Genomic DNA, 16,155 nt, shown 5'->3' with positions numbered 1-16,155 from the left:
CTCAATAGTTGATAATTTGTTTACAAAATATTTTGTATTTTTTATAAATGTGTCATCATTATTAGCAAATGGTTTTATAATGTTTAATAAAAATTTTGATAGTTCACTACAAGGAGAACTGATGGTACTACAAATGGGTCTAAGTGGTATGTTCGCTTTATGAATTTTCGGTACTCCATAAAAATGTGGTGACTTACTGTAATGAGGTGTAATTAATTTTCTTTGATAGTATGTTAGATCATTTTTAAATTTGAATAAAGTTCTATAGATTTTGTTTTCCAGTGTTTTCGTTGGATCCTTCGTTAATTTGGAATAAGGTCCATTTGTAATTAGATCTGTAATTTTGTCCTCGTATTGTATTTTATCCATTATTACAGTTGCATTTCCTATTATTGTTTTCAATATGGCCTCATAGATCAGAATTGTTGGATACATTCCTGAATATTATAAACGATCAAGAAGAGACAATAAAATTTACAATGGAAAAGGAATATAATAACACCCTGCCTTTCCTCGATGTTTTAGTCTTAAAGAAGGATACTGGATATGAGACTCAAGTGTATAGAAAACCAACACATACCAACAGATATCTCAATTACAAATCAAATCACAACATCAACGTTAAAAAGGGAATCATAAAATCCTTATATGATAGAGCCAAAATTACTTGTTCTAACGAAAATTCCTTTTTAGAAGAAAAACAATTCTTAACATCTGTTTTATTAAAAAATGATTATCCTTTATCGTTTATAAATAAGGAATTGTCAAGATTGGATCGAATGGAACAGAACAACATAGAACGGGATCCTACAACATTCACAAGAAATAATACGAGGAAAATATCAATACCATACATAAAAGGACTATCCGAGAAACTTAAAACAATAGGAAATAAATTCAACATTTCAACAACATTCAAAACAACCAACACATTGAGATCTATTCTATCTAAAACTAAACCTAACAATGAACAAGAAAGGACAAAGAATTGTATTTATAAAATACCTTGTGAATGCGAACAGTTTTATATAGGTGAAACATCAAGACCATTAAACGTTAGAATAAGTGAACATCAATCTTATATTAAAAATAGAGAATTTGATAGATCTCAAATATGTCAACACGCATGGGATAATGAACATAGAGTTCAGTGGAGAGATTCAAGTATAGTCCTGAAAGAAACAGATAGTAAAAAGAGAAAAATCAAAGAAGCGGCTCTAATTATGCTAAACGAAACCAATTGTGTCGCAAATTCCTCGGTGGAATGCAGTAGGATGTGGATACCCATACTGAAAGAGGAAGTCAATAGAAAGAAAATACCACAATTAGTAAGTCAATAGTCGAGTTAGTACATATTTTATATTTTAGTATTACTTATATACCCATGTATTATTGATATTATTTATAATTTAAACAAAATTATAGTAAAGTCAGAATTTGGTATTAATTTTGAGAGTAAATTAAATGTAAGACCAAATACTTACGATGTCGGGATAGTATCACGAGGTTTTTCCTGGTTTTCCCTCGTGATTTACTATGAGATCTCTAACGCGAGAATTTTAATGTCACCGTTGCATGTGGTTGTCTTTTTAAAGACAGATCACATGCTATGATTTTTTGTGACGGATATTCTTGAGTTGGGGTTGATTTCATGTAATCGAATGAACTATCTTTCAGTAAAGTCGTCCCAGGAACGCAACTCATAAATATTGGCAATATCATTTTAAAGTCTTCTACTTTAAAATGTATCATATGTATCTGAATTGCCGATATAAATGAGTCAAATTAAATAAATTATTAGAAGAATTTTTTTACTAAGCAACAACATTTTTGTTTATATTAATAGTATTTTGTATTTTGACAACGGCACCCGATTTGGGCGTCGAAACGTTAATAAAAATCATTTTTTAATAATATTGTGGCTTATTTCCCATTCTAAATAGTTAAAATTGTAAAAATGCCACAAGAAAATAGCTTCAGAACAACAATATGCTAGAATATTCCACAGGGTGTTCCAAATTTTAAGAAAAAAACACAGTATGATTGGTACACCCGGTATAAAATGGTGTTTACCTGTCTAGCAACAATATTATTACAACGATATTCTTAAATAATAAGGCTATAACATACTAAAAGAATCACTCAAATCGGACCACTAGTTTATGAAATACGAGACATCAAACATGTACCATTTTTAACGTGTTCGGCTAATTTTGCCGGTGTGTGTATTACTCATGGAAACGTTACTCACGAAACGAAGATATCTCGAAAGATTTTATAGCATATACACTGCGCGTCAGAGCAAACGGGCACCCCAAAAAATGGGCCATTTTTGATGTCTCGTATCTCCTAAACCTGTTTTCCGCTTTAAGTAATTTTTTTAATATTGTATAACCTTATTTTTTAACAATATCGCTGTAATAATATTGTTGCTAAACAGGTAAATTTTTATTGTATACCGGGTGTGCGATTCAAACTGTGGTTTTTTTTCTCAAATTTCGCAACACCCTGTGGAATATTCTAGCATTTATAAAATACTGAAATTAAAATCAAACTATAGCCTCAAGTTTTCTTAACATTCTGTTTTTTTATTCATTCGCTTGTGTTGGATAATACAAAAGTTAGGTACTTTAACAACTAGCCATGTTCTTCATCAGTACAGGGTGTTTCTAAATAAGTGCGACAAACTTTAAGGGGTAATTCTGCATTTAAAAATAATGTCAGTTTGCTTTATAATCGTATCTCCGCAAATACTTCGTTTCCGAGGTACGGGATGTTAAATTTTTTCTTACAAACTGACGATTTATTGCTTTAAAACCGGTTGAGATATGCAAATGAAATTTGGTGGGTTTTAAGACGTAGTTATTGCACATTTTTGACATACAATTGATAATTTTATATTCACCATTGGCGTGCAAATGGGTAATATGATCGGTCATTTTACCCGTATGCGCGCCAATGGTGAATATAAAATTATTAATTGAATGTCAAAAAATGCGCAAGAACTATCTCTTAAAACCTACCAAATTTCATTTACATATCTCAACCGGTTTTAGGGCAATAAATAAATCGTCAGTTTGTAAGAAAAACTGATACATCCCGTATCTCGGAAACGAAGCATTTGCGGACATACATATATATTTGTACCTAAAGCAAACGGTCATTATTTTTTCATGCAGAATTAAAGTTTGTCGCACTTATTAAGAAACCCCCTGTACTGATGAAGAACATGGCTAGTTGTTAAAGTAACTAACTTTTGTATTATCCAACATAAGCGAATGAATTAAAAAACATAATGTTAAGAAAACCTAAGGCTATAGCTGGGTTTTAATTTCAGTATTTTATAAATGCTAGAATATTCCACAGGGCGTTGCGAACTTTAGAGAAAAAAACACAGTTTGAATCGTATACCCGGTATACAAAGAAAGTTTTCCTGTTTAGCAATAATATTATTACAGCGATATTATTAAAGAATAAGGGTATAAAAAATTTAAAAAATTACTTAAATCGGATAACAGGTTTATGAGATACGAGACATCAAAAATGACCCATTTTTTGGGGTGCCAGTTTTCTCTGACGCGCAGTGTAGATTGTAATCACTAACCTGCTAAATGAATCTAATCGAATCACGTTAATTTTACAAATAAAAAAATTAAAACATTCCAATTAGAATAAATGATGCCCAAATACAATATTGATCTTCCGCAAAATACTTGGTTATCACACTTGATACCAGACTTCGCTGGAAAGTGCATATGAAAAAGAAAAGGGAAGAACCAGGAATCCGTTACAAAAAAATGTATTGGCTGATGGGAAGAAAGTCTGTATTGTCCACACATAACAAAATACTTTTACATAAACAAATACTGACACAATTATAGACGTATGGTTGCCAACTCTGAGGCTGTGCCAATTCAAGTAATATCTCGATCATCCAGAGATTCCAGAATAAAGTATTAAGGGACATCGTTGATGCTCCTTCTCCTTGGTATATCAGAAATGTCAACCTCCACAAGGACCTTGAGATAGAAGATAAAGTTATCAAGAAGATGGAAGGCTCCATAGTCATGTAAACGTCAAGGCCATCGAGCTCCTCGATAATACTGGGTTACAAAGAAAACAAACGAAGAAAACCATTTGAGTTAGTGTAAAGCTATTAGTAAAACTAATATAAAAGAGCATAGTGCCGTGTTGTGTGTTAGCTATATAGTGCATAGTTATTAGTTTGTTAGATAAAATAAGGAGACACCGTAGGGTTAAGATTTTAAAATTTATATATGATTTAGTAATAGGGAACTTGCATAAAATTTTACATTCGAAAAAAATGGTATAAATCACAACAGAAAACCTGTATCAAAGATAAAAAAGTTTTGTTTGTCTTTCGTTTGGCCCCTAAAGACGACTAAAAATTCAACTTATACCAGCCAGCCCAAAACGCGTCGTGACGTCACGGGGTTATATGTTTACTTCTTCTTCTTCAGGTGCCATCTCCGCTACGGAGGTTGGCAATCATCATAGCTATTTTAATTTTTGAGGCAGTAGCTCTAAATAGTTGTTTTGAGCTGCATCCAAACCATTCTCTGAGGTTCTTCAGCCATGAAATTCGTCTTCTGCCGATGCTTCTTCTGCCATCTATCTTTCCCTGCATTATGAGTCGCAGGATGCCATACTTCTCGCCCCGCATCACATGTCCGAGATACTGTAGTTTTCTTTCTTTAACTGTAAGTTCAACTTCCTTCTCTTTACCTATTCTTCTCAGTACTTCATTGTTCGTAACTCTATCTACCCAGGAAATCCTCATAATTCTTCTATAGGTCCACATTTCAAAGGCGTTAAGTCGTCTCATTGTCTCTACATTTAACGTCCATGATTCCAGTCCATAGTATAGTACACTATATACGTAACATTTTGTTAGGCGTACTTTAAGAGCTAATGTTAAATCTTTGCTACATAGGACCTTTTTCATTTTCATAAAATTTTATGTTTACATTCTACACCAATTGTATATATAATTTTAAATTAGACATTATAAACGTCAGTAGAAAATACAGTTATGTGACCTTACAAGTGTTTCTGATCGTTTGAACTATTCATAGCAAACTTGTACAGCTGGTTCCAAAAAAAAACTGATACGACTTTTAAAGCATATTTTGTAGAAAATTGAGCAGTGTACTTTCTTCTTCTTCTTCTTTTTGTTTATGGTCTCGCTGCAAGGCAATTACCAGCACGATTTATAGGCGATCTTGATGTAGTCTGGCCCTAAGCCATATCAAAATCGCTTACTATGTTCTTGTAAAAAGCTTTTGATGAGGTGTGGGTGTGATATAATGAATATGAGTTTAATTATATTTAATTTATTATTATTATTTACATACTGTCACTGTCACTACCACTGCCAAATTTTAAAATTTGTCAGATAACTTCAACCTCAAAAAATGGCTGTTTTTTTGTTTATTTTATTATTTGTCTGTCATAATAAAAATAATATAATGTCAGACCAATCATACACTGCTCAAAATGATCAAATCTTATTAAGAGTCGTATCAGTTTTTTTAGGAACCAGCCAAAATGGTTTTATTTTCAATAGTAAACCTTCTTTCCTTTCCTTCAAAAACTGTATCAAACTCCAATCTCAACAAACTGGTATATATTATTACAATGACATACGATAAATGTCATTAGAATATAAATGTTTTTCCTTTATTCCCCCACGACGAGCTGACCAAATACCCAAGTAGGTGGAGGCCAATAAACTAAAGAAGAAGAAGAATATACGTAAATATAACCATAAACGGATCCACATAGTTAAACTCTGTGACGTATGAACTATTTTAAGTTACAGAAGACTTTAAATTTGTACTTCTAAGTTATTATGAGTTTTTGAAGCGTGAAATTTTGGAAATCTCATTTTTATACAAAACTGAACATTATTATGTAATAAGAAAAATGTGCAAGTTCCCCATTTAATAATTGATAATTGGTCAACTGTGACCAGATTTCAGTACTATAAACATAGCTTAGATGTTTAATAAAAAAACTCACCTGTTTCCGAGCTACGTTCCTAGGAGGCTTGACATATTCAGATTCCACATAAGCCAGCTTGGTTGTCCTGACTGGTATAGCGACTGTTTGCGATTGTTTAATAGTGGCCGTCACAGCATTGAGTTTCGCTTCTCTTTCGTCCAAACATCGCATGTACATATCCCGCCACGATTCCATCTCCTCGCGCCTCTTGGTGCGGAAATCCTTTTGACAGTGCAACTTCCATAGCCCATCGGTATCTTCTATCAAATATGGATTATGATGCTCCAGGTTGAACAACTGGTCTGGCGTAGCGCGCTCCATTATGGGCTTGAGGATTAAGTATGGGACCCCACCTGTATATTCCAAAGCTAAAAAAGACAAAAACATTTGTGAAAAACACAAACACACAAAAAACACATAAAGAAAAAAAAATATTGCGTCATATTGTATAATGAAGAATAATAAAATTCTTTTGTCCTATATTAAGAAATATATTGTCAACAATTGCGTTATAGTCTGTTCTTTGGATAATTGCACATAATTGATATAATTATTCAGAGCTAACGACCTATTGCATTATTTAGCACTATAGAACTTAGCTCCTGAAACAATAGGGAACTTACATAAAATTTTAAATTCGAAAAAAATGTTATAAATCACAACAGAACATAATTTAAAACATGTATCAAAGATAAAAAATGTTTGTTTGTCTTTCGTTTGGCCCCTAAAGACGATTTAAAAATTCAAATTATACCAGCCAGCCTAAAACACCTCGTGACGTCATCCAGTTATATGTTTACATTCTGCACTAACAAAGTAAACAAAATTGTATATAATTTTAAATTAGACATTATAAACGTCAGTAGAAAATACAGTTATGTGCAGTAGAAAATACAGTCAGTTTGAACTATTCATAGAAAACTTGTACTTTTACAAAATGGTTTTATTTTCCATAATAAACCTTCTTTGCTGCGTTCCTTCGAAAACTGTATCAAACTCCAATCTCAACAAACTGGTACGTATTATAATATTATTACAATGACATACGATAAATGTCACTATATAGAATATAAATATTTTTTCCTTATTCCGCGACGATGAGCTGGCCAAATACCCAAGTAGGTGGAGACCAATAAACTAAAGAAGGAGAAGAAGAATATAACCATAATCATAACTTTATAATAAAACTATGTGACGTCACGGGTCGTTAGATCTAGTTTATACCGCAGAACACTTTAAATTTGTATTTCTAAGTTATTACGAGTTTTTAAAGCGTGAAATTTTGAAAATCTCATTTTTAAACAAAACTGAACATTATTGTGTAAAAAAAATGTGTAAGTTCCCTATTAATATTCAACATAATGATCTCTTTGGCGCTTGGAGAAATATCAATACATCAAGCTGGTCTAAGACCAAATCGAAGCTGCGACGATCGAGTACAGGCCCTAACTACAGAGCCTTACATCTCTAAAAGCTCAAAAACAACAAATCTGAATAACAAGAGCACATGTAACAGTATGCAGTATGTATTAATGTGATATTCAAAGATCGGTGTGCTCAAAGCAATTGATTAGATAATTAACTAATTAATTAAATTTAATTTTAATGATGCACTTATGATTTAATCACACTATTTAATGCTCTAATCTCAGGGTTTTATATTCTCGTGCTTCAATATCTCCTTTGCTTTACATATGATAAATAAGGTCAAAGATTAACGGAATAAAACACATATATGGTACAAAAGCATCTATTAAAATAAATTCACCCTCAAAATATCCTCTAAAAATAATATCTCCTATTCTGATTATTGAAATAACCCTACCACTATCTAAAGTACTTATTGAAATTTGCGTTATGAATAATTTTACAAAAAAAATAAAACTGTCTCTCGGATGATGAGTTGTCCAAATTCTTGTCTCTGGTCGCCTACAATTTACTCTTAGCAGCCCCCGATGTAGTCAGCAATCTCGCAACAAATTATTGCAAGCCTATTGTCATTAATGACCCCCTACAGATGCACGTATCTTTCAAAAAACAATGCTAGCCTTTTCTCCTCTCGATAAACTGAATCTATTTCTCGTTCCGGCATGCAACGGTGACTCTTGGAATATAAGTAGAACAATATAACTTACAATGCTTTACGTGATGAGCTTCCGTCAGGACACTTATTTCAACAAACTCACAACTATTCACTTATCTGCCTTACTACTTCAGGAGACTCTTAGAGATCACCACTAGTCGACTTCACGATCATTTAACAACTGACCCTTCTTCCACCCTCTAACATTTCGCTAAACTCCCATTCTTCATACCTAGCCCCTCCTTTTTCCTTCTTCACCAATCCGAGTTCCTCAATTTTATCCCCATCTACCTTTCATATAACAAACACCAATTTTCCCTACCATTAGAAATTTCCTAAAACTAATTACATGCCAATCGGTTTTTTTTTCCTTTCTTAATATCTAAACAAAGATTACATTCATTTAAATTTCTAAATACAATTGTTCCCTCGCCGCAAAAGTCCATTTGGGAAACCCGGTCTCATTGTCCAAACACATAACCACTTTCTTATCATACTAACTGTACAAAGAAAATACTTAATCCCTATTTAAATTTTGTTTACCTACGGCCATCCAAAGATAATTGACTTTCATTTCTTCGAAATGAATTTTGGTATATTTTTATTATATGTTTTAACTTTTCTAAAATATTAAGATCGAAACCATATTAATTCAAATTTTACATATCTTAACAACTCCCCGCCATTTGATTTGCCGAAAAAATTCTGTTATTTATTTAAATGACACAAGTTTTTTTTAGGATCAAATTATTCCATTATGTTACCAAACTCTACTCATGATACTTATAAATGTCGTGAATGTTAAAAATACCCCGTATCTTGCCTGTCTCTATATGCGCTAATTCATAACTATTTACCCCATTTTCCGTATTGACCCTATATGGACCTTCAAATACCGGCATCAATTTAGCACAAATACCATTTTGTAAATTGGACACCCTCAGTGCCCTCACTAAAACTTTATCCCCTTTCTGGAATGTAACCGGCCTTCTTCTTCGGGTCCTCTCTTGCCTTTGGAGATATTTCTCTCCACTTCGTCTCAATCTTCGTTGAACCACCTCGATCACTTCTTCGTATTGTCTGGGGGCGGTGTCTTCCCACGGTCTCGTAGGCATTGTTCCTTTCATTACATATAAAGGCGTCTCCTTGGTAACCGTATTTGGTGCACAGTTCAAATACGTCTCTATTTCAAACACTTTTCTGTCCCAATGTCGATGATGTTCTTCCGCAGCAATTCTTAGAAATTTTGTGACTTCTTGTATAAAACGCTCTGATGGGTTGCTCTGTGGATGTCGGATGCTTACAAATTTTGTATTTATGCCTCTCTCTCTTAATTCCCCTTTAAAACGGTCATTCCTAAAGTATGTCGCATTGTCCAACAAAATATTGTCTGGTCTTCCCACTGTTTCGATAAAATCGTCTATCTTCCGAAGTATTTCAGCTCCTTTCGTGGTTCTACATGGGTACAGTTTTAAATACTTTGAGAAAACATCCACCATAACTAATATGTGTTTATTCCTCTGTGTTGTTGTTATTAAATCGCTCAACATATCAATGGCGACAATATCCAGTTTCTTCCGAGCTATGACGTTTTTTGTGATGTTTTCGTTTTTGAAATTCTTACTTTTACACTTTTGGCATGTCTCGCAATTTCGAGTCATCTCTTTGGCTATTGTATAGTCCTGTCGACAAATGTAGTTCTCCCTGAACATAAGCCACACCTTCCTGCTTCCAATGTGTCCGTTGTCACAGTGTAATTTTGCTAAAACTTCTTTTGCCATCTGTTCCGTGATTACATATAGTTCTTTACCATCGACCCTCTTAAAATATAAGTTATCTTCTTGTTCGGCCCTTTGCTTTTCTCTTTCATCCAGTTGTTCCTGATTTTCCCTGATCTGAGCCAAAGAAAATAAGCCTGCTTCTTCTCTCATTATGTTCATGCCAACGTGGAGAGTTTTGTGGTCCTCTTTGCGGAATTGTTCATCTCTCGTCAACGCATCAGCCAAGATATTGTCAGTTCCTTTGATATATTTAAATTCAAAATCATACTCTTGAAGTAAAAGAATGCCCCTATGAATTCTATTATTTACCAGCCTATTTTTCATTATATGTACCAAAGCTGCATGGTCTGTTTCAACGGTGAATTTTGCCCCTAGTAGGTAAAATCGTAATTTATTTATACAAAATAACACACTGGCGAACTCTAATTCAGTAACGCTGTACTTTCTCTCATATGTTTTGGTTACACGGGAGACAAAACAGATTGGCACCTCTACATCGTCTTGGATCTGTGATAACACCCCTGCGAATTTTGTTATGGAAGCATCGGTCCGGAGAATGAAAGGTTGATCATATCTTGGGTGGTGTACTCTTACAGCTGTGGAGAAAGCTCCTTTTAAATTTTTGAAAGCCATTTCTTGTTCCGTTCCCCATTTCCACCTAACATTTTTCTTAAGTAATGCTATCAACGGTATTTCTTTTGTGCTGATGTCTGGTATTAGTTTTTTGAAATAGTTTACCATTCCCAAAAATCCCCGCAATGTTTTTAAATTGGTTGGCCTAGCGTAGTTATTTATAATTTCGATTCTATCTTCTGCAAGACTAATCCCTTTTGTGTCTAATTTGAATCCTAAATACAGTATTTCCTTTTGGAAAAACTGACACTTTTGAATATTTAATTTCAATCCCGCTTGATCCAGTTCTTCTAGCACAGTGTGAATATGTCGTAGATGGCTTGTTATATCTGGTGAGAAAATTACTAAATCATCTATGTAATGTACAACAAATTCTTCATGCCTATTTAAGATTGTGTTCAATGCGCGAACCAAAGCAGCGCATGCACTCTGTAGGCCAAATGGTACCACCCTAAATCGGTATACCACTCCGTCGATCGAAAAAGCGGTATAATTTCGACATTTCTCTGCCAAAGGTATTAACCAAAAACTATGTTTCAAATCGATTTTGGAAAAAATGTGTGACCCTGTGATTCGTCCAAATATGGCTTCGATGTTCAAAGGCGCTTCGTATTGCGCGATTGTGTGTGAATTAATGTTTCTTGCATCTAAACATAATCGCAAATCACCACTCGATTTTTTAACGCATACTATCGGGTTGATATATGGAGAGTCACATCTTTCTATCACCTTGTCTTCGATCATTTTTTCAATTTCCTGTCCGACGCTTTGCCTGTATTTATACGGGATTGGATATGTCTTGGATTTAAAATTTTCTAAGTTTTTAACTTTAAAAGAATGTTCATAATTTTTAGCCACTCGGCTTTCTTCATTAATCAAATCTCCATAACTTTCTAGAATCTTCTCTACTTCCTTTTCCATATTTTCTCCACATTTTAATTTTCTTTCATCCTCATTTTGTTCGCATGTGTTCACTGTCCATAATATTTCTTCATAAAATTCTGGATTCTCGTCCATTATTGCCATTTCTGCTCTGTCCTCATCCTTTATTTCTTCTTCTGTTTTTTTTTTATCTTCAATTTCCATTTTGTATCCCGAGCACCATGTTTCTACTGCTTTCATTTCTCTTATGAGAACTTCCTTTTCTTCCTGCTTCCTTTCTGTTTTATCGTCGATTGCCGACAATTCTTCCGTATCTTCGATTTCCTGTCTTTCTCTTGTATCCACCGTGTTTTCCTTCTTTCTTTTTGAACTCTTCTTCTTTTTCTTCCTTCTTTTTTTTTTCTGGTTGATTTTTTTCTTGTACTTTCGGTTTTTCCTCTACAGTCATATTGATTTCTTTATGTTTTTCCTGTTCATTTATCTTTTCAACAATTATTTTCCTCTCTATTTCCGTTTCTTCTTCTATGTTGTCTGGTTCTGCTTTGATTTCCAGTTGATTCTCCGAAAAATTTATGGTGATATGTTTTTCACTCAATTCATCAATTCCCGCTATCATATCATAGTTTAAATCTTCGATCAACACACATTGCATAATATAGTATTTGTCTCCCACTCTGATCCGCACTCCCAAACCTTCATTTACTGTCGTCAATTTTTTGTTGTTTGCACCCACTAAAGCAACCCTAGGAATTTTATACACAAATCTGTCCAAATTTAATTCTTTTACTAGTTTCTTATTGATTAACGATATCTCCGATCCAGAATCAATTAAAATTTTAATCGCTTTATGTTTTATAAATGCATCTAAGAATATTAAATTGGAATTAGAACTTTGTCTTTCATTTCCCGCCAACTGTATAAACTCTCTCGGATGACAAAATATACCGGAGAGTTGTTTATGTTTGTTCAGTGGATGCTTTATTGAAAATCCTGTCTGGATTCATTGCATATATCTTCTTCCTCGTTTTCTATTGTTACATGATTCATCTCCCTTCTATTTTGTCGTTGGAAATTCTGATTGTTTCTACCGTCCCTTTGTTCGTTCGTATTCCTAGTCGGAGGATTTTGTGCATCTCTGTTTCTGTTGTGATTTTCATATGTTCTATTTTTTGCGTGATTCCTGTTATCATAATTTTGTTGTCTATTGTAATTTTGGTATTCTCTCGGCCTATCTTCGTTTGTTGATTGGGCATGTCGGTTTCTCTGGTCATAATTTGATTGATACCTTCTTGCCGGTCCATTATATTGTTCATGTTGTCTTCTGTTTCGCATTTCTCTTCGTTTTGCTTCCCTTACTTGAAGGAATTGGCACAAACTATCAATATCTTGATAGTTTCTCAAAATCACGTGGTCCTCCAGCGTTTCTTCGAAATGTCTGCTTATCATTTCTACCAGTTGTTCGGTAGAGTATTTGTAGTCTAGATATTTGGAATTGTTATATATCTGCAAAGCATATCTTTCCTCCGATATTCCCATTTTCTCGTGATATCTTCCATTCTGTAGCTCTTGGTTGATTTCCCTCTGTTTAACTTTCCCCCAGAAATAGTTGAGAAATTTATTTTCGAAATCTGTCCAATTTTCAAACTCATCTTCTTTACTTTCATACCATAACGCTGCTCCTTCTTTCAGATGGTTTCTAATTGTTTCTTTGCAGTCGTCAAAATATCTAATATGTTGCAATTTGGTTCTCAAATTTTTAACAAATGGTACTGGGTGTGTTTTTCTAATATCCCCGCCAAATTGTATTTTCGCGTCGCTTGTACCATGGATAATCATTTCCCTTCTTTCTCCACAATTCTGTTGATTCTTGAGTTCCGCAATTTGTTTTTCGTTTTGCTTAAATTTTTCTTCTATTTCTCGCCTGTCTTCTTGTATTGCATTTTCAAATTTGCTTTCTAACTGTTCTATCTCGTTTTTCATTGTTGTCAAACATCCTTTTATTTCCTTTTCATACTTTTCTATGCGTTCCTCTATTTTCTTATTGTTCTCTTCTATTGCTTGTTTTGTTTCCTTTTGATTGTCATCCATTTTTTGCTGTGTTTCCTTCATTGCTAGTTTTGTTTCCTCCTGATTTCTATCCATTGTTCGTTTTGCTTCCTGTTGATTTTCTTGCATTGTCCTTTTTGTTTCCTGTTGATTTCTATCCATTTGTTGTGATTGGAGTTGCATCAGTTGCAATAGTTTCTCTATTCCTGTTAATTCCTGTTCTTTTCTCTCCATAATCGTTGTATCTCCTTCATTATCCAATCCTTCTTCAACAATTTTTTCCTCTTCTCTGTTTTCTTGCATTTTGCTTTGCCTCCTTGTGGTCGACATGTTGTTTCTTTTCGTTACTGTCTTCTTTGTCCCCGCCAAATGTGAAATTTTACAACACTCTATAAGTTGCAGAACACGACAAATATTTCTCCCCAAATTTAATAAATTTTCTCCACAAATATCAAATATGCAATCAGTAAATTTCAAAATAAATATCAAATGTACGATTGGTAAAAAAAATCAAATAATTCAATGGCAGTAAATATCAAATACCTACGATCAATCCATAAATCAAAATTATTTTTACACCTGGAAAAATTGTCAAATTATCTCTGGATCACCTGTAGTTATTCCTTATCTCTTTCCCTACCATCAAATGCAAAGCTGCGATATTTTTAAGCCACCACGTTCTGGGCTCCAGTTAATGTGATATTCAAAGATCGGTGTGCTCAAAGCAATTGATTAGATAATTAACTAATTAATTAAATTTAATTTTAATGATGCACTTATGATTTAATCACACTATTTAATGCTCTAATCTCAGGGTTTTATATTCTCGTGCTTCAATATCTCCTTTGCTTTACATATGATAAATAAGGTCAAAGATTAACGGAATAAAACACATATATGGTACAAAAGCATCTATTAAAATAAATTCACCCTCAAAATATCCTCTAAAAATAATATCTCCTATTCTGATTATTGAAATAACCCTACCACTATCTAAAGTACTTATTGAAATTTGCGTTATGAATAATTTTACAAAAAAAATAAAACTGTCTCTCGGATGATGAGTTGTCCAAATTCTTGTCTCTGGTCGCCTACAATTTACTCTTAGCAGCCCCCGATGTAGTCAGCAATCTCGCAACAAATTATTGCAAGCCTATTGTCATTAATGACCCCCTACAGATGCACGTATCTTTCAAAAAACAATGCTAGCCTTTTCTCCTCTCGATAAACTGAATCTATTTCTCGTTCCGGCATGCAACGGTGACTCTTGGAATATAAGTAGAACAATATAACTTACAATGCTTTACGTGATGAGCTTCCGTCAGGACACTTATTTCAACAAACTCACAACTATTCACTTATCTGCCTTACTACTTCAGGAGACTCTTAGAGATCACCACTAGTAGACTTCACGATCATTTAACAACTGACCCTTCTTCCACCCTCTAACATTTCGCTAAACTCCCATTCTTCATACCTAGCCCCTCCTTTTTCCTTCTTCACCAATCCGAGTTCCTCAATTTTATCCCCATCTACCTTTCATATAACAAACACCAATTTTCCCTACCATTAGAAATTTCCTAAAACTAATTACATGCCAATCGGTTTTTTTTTTCCTTTCTTAATATCTAAACAAAGATTACATTCATTTAAATTTCTAAATACAATTGTTCCCTCGCCGCAAAAGTCCATTTGGGAAACCCGGTCTCATTGTCCAAACACATAACCACTTTCTTATCATACTAACTGTACAAAGAAAATACTTAATCCCTATTTAAATTTTGTTTACCTACGGCCATCCAAAGATAATTGACTTTAATTTCTTCGAAATGAATTTTGGTATATTTTTATTATATGTTTTAACTTTTCTAAAATATTAAGATCGAAACCATATTAATTCAAATTTTACATATCTTAACAGTATGTACGTATAAATTCTTAAAAGTCGTTGACTACAAAAAATTAATAGGGTTAGTAAATATTAAGCTATCAGAAAGAAGACTCTTTCAAACATTTCTAGGAAATTCAACTAACAAGACTAAACGCATAAATAATGATCTCCCTCGAGTTCTATATTAGTTCTGGTATTCACCGGAGGGACCGCAGACGTTCGGATACAATTAGCGTCTCTTTGCAAAGACAATGACGTCGACTTTGCAAAGTAACAAGACACTTACTCAACACACACACTACACATTACTCCCCTGAGTTAGTGATAAGTTATAGTCTAAAAAACAATTATGAAATTGACTGGCCAGTTGGTTGTGAAAACCAGTGCCAATAAAACACAAAACACACACACACACACACATATTATTAGTTCTGCTTTTTCCGACGTATTCAGTGTGGCAAAGCCAAATGGAATAAATTTATTATTTCGCTAATGAGCGATTTTGGAAATAAATCCCGAAATAGGTCGATTTTTAAATAATGATTTTTTGGCATATATATCATACTAGTGACGTCATCCGTCTGGGAGTAATGGCGTAATAGATGATTTTTTTTAAATGAGAATATGGGTCTTGTGCTAGCTCATTTGGAAGGTAATTCAATTCTCTGTTCAGTAATATAAACAATAACATAATTATTTATACAGGGTGTCAAAAAAATGTTTTTAATTAAATTAATTGACAAAAGGAAGAATATGTGTAGTTTATTTAATTCAAAATACATTTTACTGTTGTCAGAACACAAAAAAATGTTTAT

General features: G+C 33.5%; 1 protein-coding gene across 2 annotated transcripts in view; it reads right to left on the bottom strand.

Annotated features, from left to right (window-relative positions):
- Nucleotides 1-16,155, bottom strand: part of LOC114346261 (transcription elongation factor B polypeptide 3) — a 73,012-nt gene that overhangs the window by 23,255 nt on the left and 33,602 nt on the right. For both annotated transcript variants that reach the window (XM_050641975.1, XM_028297064.2), the window contains exon 6: nt 6,043-6,392. In XM_050641975.1, the coding sequence (XP_050497932.1) occupies nt 6,043-6,392 (350 nt within the window). The remainder of the gene's footprint in view (nt 1-6,042; nt 6,393-16,155) is intronic.

The sequence above is a fragment of the Diabrotica virgifera genome, chromosome 1 (genome assembly GCF_917563875.1).
Source record: "Diabrotica virgifera virgifera chromosome 1, PGI_DIABVI_V3a".
In the NCBI taxonomy this organism is placed as follows: Eukaryota; Metazoa; Arthropoda; class Insecta; order Coleoptera; family Chrysomelidae; genus Diabrotica; species Diabrotica virgifera.
The sequence above is the reverse complement of the archived record's forward strand: the minus strand, read 5'-3'. Positions and strand labels throughout refer to the sequence as shown.